The following is a 9,354-nucleotide window of genomic DNA, read 5'->3' on the forward strand; positions in this document are numbered from 1 at the left end:
AAGAGCCCCCCCACTGAACCATACCCCAGCCCAAGAGCCCCACCACTGAGGCATACCCCAGTTCAAGAGCCCCACCACTGAGCCACACCCCAGCCCAAGAGCCCCATCACCGAACCACACCCCCGCCCAAGAGCCCCATCACCGAACCACACCCCCGCCCAAGAGCCCCATCACCGAACCACACCCCCGCCCAAGAGCCCCATCACCGAACCACACCCCAGCCCAAGAGCCCCACCACTGAGCCACACCCCAGCCCAAGAGCCCCACCACTGAACCACACCCCCAACCCCTTACTACTTCTAAAATAATAGCATACATTTTCACATTAGAAAAAATTAGCCTGTTGATAGCTTTCTGACCAGTATACTATAGGTTCTTTATACAGTTTATGTAATATATTGGAAGTAGTTATTGGTGAATAAATTACTAAATTACAATGACGCCCATTGTGCACTCTTCAAACTGAGTGGTGATAATTCAGACACACAGACACACACTCAGATACAGATGCACACACACACACACACACACAAATAATATACATGAAGAATTTATAAAAAGAAAAAAAACCTATAGATTTGCAAACTGTTCTTACAACATAAAACAATCAGAAACATAAACGCTATGGCTCTTATGAGAAATAATAAAAACATGTAGGAATGTTTTATTCTGTTTTATAAAAGAAAAATCCTGCTGAGAACTATATAAACATAACTATATAAGAACAAACAAAATTCTTTTTAATTTTGACAGTTCACTATGGTTCCTCTGACCCATAATAGTTCTAAAACTGGGTCACATTCTCAGTCTGGCCAAAAGAAGCAGAACAATAGCTCATTAGTTCGAAACAATGCTTATTTTTAAGGAACAAGTTAAAAATTACAGATTCGTAAATCATATTTCTTCCACTAATGGAGAGAAAAATTTTAGGTCACCATGCCCTAGGAACAGAAAATTATGTTGATGAGTGTAGAAAAGTCTCTTTGCTTCCAGGTTGTCTTTCTTAAGTGGCTATACTTTAAATTGGTAAAAATAAAATAAAATAAATGAAGACAGGGCTGGGGAGATGGCTCAATGAACAAGAGCACTTGCTGCAGACACAGGAACACCTAGTGCAAATACCCAGCACGACACAAAAGGTGGGCATGGCTATGCATGCCTGTAGTTTTAAAGGTTTTATTTATTATTTTTATGTTTATGTTTTGCCTGCATGTAGTGTACCATGTGCATGCATGGTGCCCCTGGAGGCCAATAGAGGGCATCGGATCCCCTGCACATGGAGTTAAAGATGAGTATTAGCTGCCATTTGGGTGCTGGGAACCAAACCAGAGTCTTCTGGAAGAGCAGTAAGTGCTCTTAACCGCTAAGCCACCTCTCCAGCCCTATGCCTGCAGTTTTTCTCATATCCCATCTCCCTCCTTCTCCACCTCACATCTGCATCTCTCCTTAGTCAGTCATCCAGGAGTCTGACTTCAGGACCTCCACCCTTAGACGAGGTTCCATGACCTTGGTCCAGGCTCTCAGCACTTCAGTGACTCCAGATGGCAGCTTTGAAATACACCCTTCCGTATGTGTGCACCTTCCAGGGCTTGCTCCCCCTTCCATGCCATTGTAAAGATCTTTCCTCATGGAAAGCTCACAGTAAGAGTACACTCAGCACTGAGAGCAAAGGCTCCTATTTTAAACAGTTTACAAGCATTAACTAAATCTTACAGAGGTTCATTATCACTTCCCCATGTTACAGTGGAGGAAACTAAAGCACAGGCAGCTTAAGCATGCTGTCCAAGGTCATAGCACATGGATGGCAGGAGCAGGACTCCAAGCTGGGCCTTTGGGCTCCAAAGCCCACTCTCAGCTGAGGCCTCAGTGCCTTTCCATCCTCTTCTTCACTCCAACCACTCCTCCTTCCCTTCCATCAAGGAACCCAGTGAACCAGCCATTCCAGGCTTCTCATCACCACCTAAACATACCAAGGCCGTTTCCGTCTCCAGGACCCCACAGGACACTGTAGATACCTGCAGCCAAGGGTGGGACACACCGGTGGAATTCTTGCCTAGCATTCGAGAAGCCCTGGGTTTTACTCCTCCCTCCCCCATCCTCCCGCCAGAAAGGAAAAAGGCAAAGCCTGCTCTTCCATATTCTGTTTATTCAAATTTCACAGATGCCGCAAAGCCACTCAGGTCCCACTTCTCCCCTGCAGACATCCCTGACTGCTGACAGTTCTGGCTCATTCTTTCTGTTGCAACATGGGTCACAGTGTGCTCACATAACTTGATTTCCTATATAATTTGCTTCCCATATATACTTACTCATTTGAATAAGTATTTTTGGAGAACTCAAAAATTCCATTAAAAGTTTGGAGACTGAGGAACTAGGAAGATGGCTCACTGGGTAAAGTACTGTAGGAGCCTAAGGACCTGAGTTTGGATCCCATGTAAAAGCCAGGGGCAGCAGCATGTGCCCCAGCACATGAGACGGGAAGGTGAGCAGACAGGAGGATCCCCAAAGCTTGCTGGCCAGTCTAACCAAAGCGGTAAGCCCTGGGCTCAGTGAAAGACTCTGTCCTAAAAATTAAGGTGGAAGCTAGATGTGATGGCGCATGCCTTTAATCATAGTACCCAAGAGGCAGGGGCAGGAGGAACTCCATGAGATTGAGGCCAGCGTGGTCTACATAGCAAGTTCCAGTCAGCTGGGGCTACAGGGAGACCCAGTCTTTAAAAACCTAAATAAATAAATAAATAAATAAATAAATAAATAAATAAATAAATAAATAAATGTGGAGAGTGATAGAGGAAGACTAGAGGACAATTTCTAGCTTTGCACCTGCACAGACAGACAGACAGACAGACAGACAGACACAGACAGACACAGACACAGACACACACACACACACACACACAGTGTGTAACATATGTATAGACACAATTTTTAAAAAATTTAAGTTTAGAGACTAGAGACTGAGGATACTGCTGTGAAGAAAATATAAGGGGCTCTCGGGAGGATGCCCCATGAGGGAGGGCAACAAATGAGGGAAGAAATAAATAAAGAGCAGCTCTCCAGCACAAAGTGCGACATACTTTCGAAACAGAAGGGAGGTGCTGACCATCTTTCTACCATTAGGGGCAGTGAGGAGAGAGTAAGGTACGATATAAGTGACTATTTTGATGTTTTCAAAATCTTCTTGTCCACTGAGGCGAGGCAGCTTGCTCTAAGGATCCCCATCTCTGCCTTCTAAACACTGGAATTACAGGCAGGCAGGCTGCCACACCCACCCAGCATTTATATCAGTACTGGGGATTCAAACTCCAATGATAAGGACTACTGAGCCTTCTTCCCAGGCCCCCAAAGGAACTTTAAAGAAATTTTTCTGGTTTACATTAAAAAGACTCGCTTAATAGTATATATCTATAGAATGTGTGTGTGTGTGTGTGCACGCACGCGTGCACTTGCACAGGTATACATGTGCATATGGAGGTTGGACATCAACCTCAGGTCCTGTTCTTCAGGAGCCATCTCCCTTTTTTCTTAAGACAGGGTCTCTCACTCGCCTGGAACTAACCAAGTAGGCTAGGCTGGCTAGCCAGCAAGCCCCAGGCATCCTCCTGTCTCCTGTCTCCTGTCTCCTCCTGTCCAGTGCTGCAATTATACATGCCACTACTCGGCTTTACTGACATGGGTTCCTGGGATCAAACTCAGGTCTTAGTGACTGGGAGGCAAGCACCTTGCCAAACCGAGCCATCTCTCAAGCCCCTCTGTGTGATCCTTTTAAAGGGACTGAGTAACCCCTTGGACTTAAATATTTGCCTCTTGAGGGGCAGGTTCAAGGGAAGACAAGAAGCCAGAACATCTGACTACACCAGCAGGGAGCCACCCAAAAGGTCCCTGTGTTAGAAGAACTATGACACTTTTTAAAAAGTCTTTTTAAACCCAGATGTTTCTCAGGGAAAATGTGCTAAATCGTCACAAAGTGGAAACTATTCAAAGCCTTACCATAGCTCTAGGTTGGGAAAATCAAATCCTACATAGAGAGTGACCCTATCAGAACAATAAAGTGGGCTGTGGCTGGGCATGGGGGCAAGCCTGGAAGTCCAGCACTTAGGAGGACTCTGAGGAAAAAAAGATGATAGATGATAGATAGATAGATAGATAGATAGATAGATAGATAGATAGATAGATAGATCATAGATAGATAGATGATAGATATAGATAGATAGATAGATAGATCATAGATAGATAGATGATAGATGATTGATAGATAATAGACAGACAGACAGAATAGATAGATGAATAGATGGATAAGCTGGGGAGGCAGCTCAGCGACAGTGCTTGCTTAACATATACAAACATAAGGTTGGATAGCCAGCACTACAAGGAAAAGAAAAAAGAAAAAAACAGACTGGAGTGCGCTTCCATACTCAAGGGGACTCACTCCATCTGTGTTAACAATTCAACTCGTCTCCCCAGGAAGCCTTCGCAGATGAACTCTGTCATCCAGCATCTCCTGGCATTTGGGTGTTCGCAGTGTGTTCTACTATAGATGGCACTGGGACTGCCCTCACATGCTAATCCTTCCTCCCAGACCTTTAGCTTCACAACAGACAGAAAACATTATTCTACAATCATCCACCACTGGCAGCCCCACCTCGTTTCTCCACTGATGTGGCATACAGAATCACATTTACTCACGTCCCTGACTGCATATTAATCTGTGATATTAGCCACGTTCACCAGGCTAAAGCCAAGAAACACAACAGTCCAGATAGCTGAGAGAAGGGAAACAGTTATCTGGCTTTGTCTGAATCTCACAGGGTATGAAATGGAGCTTAAAATGGTGATTTGAGGCTAGAGGATATTAGAACAATGTGTTGAGGAAAGAAAGTAGATTTGTCATTTTCTTGTAGAAAAATACTCAAGGGAAGGCACCTGTCTTCAATGTATTAATAACTTTTTACTGTATGATGGTAATGGTAATGGAGTTTCACACATGCCTTAGGAAACAGGATATAGTCAACTACTCCCCACAGTATAAAGGAACAAACCTAAGCTCAGAAAAGCAAAATAAAATGCCCATGGCAACCCACCCAGCAACAGTGCCAAAGCCACGTGTAACCCTGACCTTCCAGGTCACATGTAAACCTGACCTTCCAGGCTTCAAGGTCACCAGCCTTTTCCTCACCGTTTCTTTGCCCTTTTACCTATTTAATTTTTTTAGGTGTGGCTGCTGAAAAGTATGGATTATTGAACGTAAGATTCCTGGGACATAGTAGACATTTTGTTTTTATTTTTTATTTTACGTGTATGAGAGTATTGCCTGCATGTATGTAAGTGTACCTGTGTTATGCAATGTCTGTGAAGGTCAGAAGAGGGCACTGGATCCCCTGGAACTAGAGTTACAGACGGTTGTTAGCCACCATGTGGGTGCTGGAATTCGAACCCAGGTCCTCTGCAAGAGCAGACAGTGCTCTTAACTCCTGAGCCATCTCTCCAGGCCCTCCTAGGATATTTTAGAAACTGTGTGTCACACCTGAATGACAAGGACAACAATTATTGTCCAAATTTCATACTGCCTGGGCTCAGGACACATTTATAACCCGATCACTAACGTGTGTGATGCTGAAGTCACAGCTCACAGCTGAAACAGATTATCTTTGCTTTGGGGTATACGTTTGTTCCCCACTAGCTCCCATCTTGATGTGCTCCCTTTCAGAAACTAAACTTCTGATCACCAGCCAACAGAAAATAACAATGACCAAAGCCAGCCAGCTGGACACACAAGCAGAGGAATGTTTGGGAACAACTTCTCAAAGCCAAGGGCAGAGTCTCGGAAGAAGAGATATGCAGGCACTCCCACTTGGTGCCCCTCCTACACTCCTCATCTCGTTCTTCTCTGAACATAAAGTCATTTTTAGGAAAGAGCAAGCTGGGAAACGGCACACCATTACATGTGCACCCTTCACAAACAAAAGCGATGGCTAAGGACATGTACTTTGAAGGGTTTTTTTCAATATAACTATACTTCCTTTTGCCCAATAAGAGATATACTCAAGGGGAAAAATTTTTTTAAAAGGTCAATCAAATATTTGTAAAGAGAATCATATTTGCCCAAGAAATAAGATTTAAAAAAAAAAAAATAAGACATAGCTCACAGCTGGCCTGGAACTCCCTATGTAGACCAGGCTGGCTTTGAACTTGCAGTAATCTTCCAGCCTCTGTCTTCGGAGTATCAGCATTATAAGCTAATTTTATCAAGCCTGCCAGAAGAAACAAGATTCATGGTCTTGTAGGGACTTTTTTCTTTTCGCAACTGTTTTCAGACAGGGTCTCATGTACCCCAGGCAAACCTTAAGTTCATATAGAGAGAAGTACTGGAGAGTGGCCTTGACCTCCCGATCCTCCTGCCTGGGGTTACAGGCATGTGCCACTATGACCAAGTTTAGCGGGTGCGAAAGATAGAACCCAGGGCACTGTGTATTGTAGGCAAGTATTTTACCAGCAGAGCTATATCTTCAGCCCTTTAATATAATTCTCAGACCATTCAGCCACGCTGCTGCTGCCACTGAAATACAATTCTTTTTTGGTCTTTTTGAGACAAGGTCTCCGGTGGCCTGGAACTCACTATGAAGACCAGGCTGGCCTTCAACTCCCAAAGATCTGCCTGCCTGAGATCTGTGCTGGGATTAAAGGTATACGCCACCAACCCAGGCCTGAAATACAATTCTTATGTTAATATTTTGGAGCTACTTTACCATCATCACTCTGATTTCCACTTAAGAATGGTACTTCTCCCTTTTACCCTCAAATTTGACAAGCAGCTCATGAATAACAAGTAAATGTAATAATTCCTCCACTTTTAAGGAAATCTGTTACAAGCCCTTCTTCAGTTTTTTTTGTTGTTGTTTAGGTTTGGTTTGGCTTTTTTTGTTGTTGTTGTTTTTGTTTGTTTTTGACAGAGTCTCCCTAGTTCCAGCCTGCCTGGAAGTTACTATGTGGATTGCAGAGATCCACCAGCCTCTGCCTCCCAAGGGCTGGGATCAAAGGTGTCCCACACCACGCCCGGCATGTGCTTTGTTTTTACATTAACCTTTTTTACAGTACAGCGCATGTGCAGAGGATTACTCCGGACCACAGCACCTAGGATACGGAGATACACAGTTGTGGAGACACTGTCCTGGTTTCCAGTGGAGCCTCCCAAGCTTCAGTCCTGTCCTTGCTCTCATTTGCATAAGACAGCAAGCTAACTCACTGCTATGTGACTCTAAAAGATGTGTTTTGCTGTTCATGGTATCACAAAGATCTTAATTCAAGATAAGGAAAGTCACCTGTAACAGCTAAACTTTCCTAGATCTAGACTCCCACGTTTTAGTTCCATTTCTTTCTCTCTCTCTTTTTTTTTTTTTTTTTTTTTTTTTTTTTTTTTGTCATTTTTTGAGACAGGGTCTCCCTGCAGTCCCTGGAGGGACTGGCCTGGAACTGGCTATGTAGACCAGGCTTGCCTGGAACTTACAGAGATCCACCTGCCTCTGTCTCCTGAGTGCTGGGACTAGGGACCTGCGCCACCACTGCCCGCCTAGTTCCATTTCTTAAAAACAGAAATGTATGTCCACATGTATGCTCACTGGCAGCCAAAAAGGTAAAACAAACTTGGCCAATGAGCTGAGCAGATTTCCACACTGGCTCCCATCATGTGAATGTTAAAAGTTTAGCCCAGCTTAGTGGCTCAGGCCTTTCATCCTGCCTAAACAGGAGGCAGATTCAGGACTGCAAGTTCCTGCCTAGGCAACAGAGTGAGTTCAGGGCAAGCCTGGGCAACTTAGTGATACCCTGTCTAAAAATAAAAAGCAACAAAAGCTCTAGGGATACAGCTACGTGGCAGAATTGAAAAACCCTAGGTTCAAACCTCAGTACTGCAACCCATCAGCCAGCCACCAATAACTGTCAAGCCTTCAGGTCTGAGTTAAGGGAAGTGACAGGCCCAAGGTTACAGTCATTACGACCCACACCAACCTCGAAAATACTGCAGCACCTGACTGCTGTTTGCTTTTGCTGGCTGCAGTGGGCTGTGCCATCTAATTGGGCTCAGCTAGGGGAGCTGGGGTCTCCTGACCAAAATGACACTAAAATAGGTCAGCAGAGAATTTCCCCCAAACAAACCCAGACTATCTTCAATCAGGTGACATCCGCTAGGTTAAAACTAAGGGCTGAGTTTTACAATAAGCTCATGGACACAAAGCCTGACTGACCAAGGGTATCTAGAAGCCCTGCCCTGCCAACCAACCGTATGAAGTAGCGCACAGCCAAGTTTCAATATGTTTTTAAACGAACAATATTTCAACAGAGCAACCAGGTCGGAGGCTCTGCCACAAACATCTCAGCATCCTGGGGCTTCTGCAGCTTCTCAAATATCCTAAGCGCACCGGGAGGTCTTAAGTAGGCAGATCCACACCCAAGCATTTTTTTTGGAGCAGCTCTCCTTAATCCCACGGGCACTCGGCCCCACCCCATCCCCACAAAAGTCTTGACTTGCTAGACTGCACTTTTCCAGGTGCAGGGTCTAGGAGCCGAGAGGCGGGGGGAGGGTGGAGAGAGGACCGGAACACGTCTGGGAAATCCAAAGGGTGCAGTGCCCACGGGCTGCAGGGGCCTCCCCTGGCGACAGTCCTCCCCGCGATCCCTCCGCAGGCTGCTGGGTCCGGGCGTGTCCGCCCCCGCTCGGAGCACCCGCTAGGCTTTCGGTCTTTCCAGAAGCTGGGTGATGCGTCCCTGTCCGGGGAAACCTTGCTGCAGAGAGGGGACTGCGCGCCCTGCCTCTCCCAGGTGCGCGTCCCTACTGCAGTCACCGCTCCCTTGGACCCGCAGCCCCGGCTCACCTCGGCCCGCGCCCGCGCTGGTGGCCGTGGAGTTCCCGCAGCCCATCACGCCGCCGGGGAAGCCACTCTCCGGAGCTCTTGGCCGCCGCAGGTCCTGGGGGCGGAGACCGAGATGGAGGCGGCGCGGCGATCAGGGAGCGCGCGGGACCCTCCCCACCGTGGGGACAGCCCTCGCCCCCGCCTCGCCTCGCGCGGGGACCCCGCCGGACCCACCCATCACCGCGGCAACCGCGGCGCCGTCCAATCTGCAGCCTCCTGCGAGCTCCACGGCCGGGCATTGGTGGTGGTTCAGAGGGGGCGGGAGTTTAAAGTGGGGTTTGCTGGGGGGCAGGGCGAAACCGATGGGCGTGGTCCATTCAAATGGGGCTGGGGAGCGCGGGATACCCACCTGTCCACTCTCGGCTTCCTCTTTACCATCTTTCTTTCCTCACTTTCCCTCCCTGCCCCCACCCAGGACGTGGGGAGGAGAGGAAGTGACTGAGAACAC

At 46.8% G+C, this 9,354-nt stretch overlaps 1 protein-coding gene across 1 annotated transcript in view; it reads right to left on the minus strand.

Annotated features, from left to right (window-relative positions):
- CUNH12orf75 (chromosome unknown C12orf75 homolog) overlaps positions 1–9,141 on the minus strand; it is a 48,859-nt gene extending 39,718 nt beyond the window's left edge. Inside the window, exons 1-2 of the mRNA XM_029568345.1 lie at positions 9,081–9,141; positions 8,868–8,961 (exon numbers count right to left, since the gene is read on the minus strand). Of these exons, the coding sequence (XP_029424205.1) occupies positions 8,868–8,913 (46 nt within the window). The 5' untranslated portion in view covers positions 8,914–8,961; positions 9,081–9,141. The remainder of the gene's footprint in view (positions 1–8,867; positions 8,962–9,080) is intronic.
- Positions 9,142–9,354: the final 213 nt, after the last annotated feature.

Source organism: Nannospalax galili, unplaced genomic scaffold, assembly GCF_000622305.1.
Source record: "Nannospalax galili isolate Female #2095 unplaced genomic scaffold, S.galili_v1.0 scaffold39, whole genome shotgun sequence".
Lineage (NCBI taxonomy): Eukaryota > Metazoa > Chordata > Mammalia > Rodentia > Spalacidae > Nannospalax > Nannospalax galili.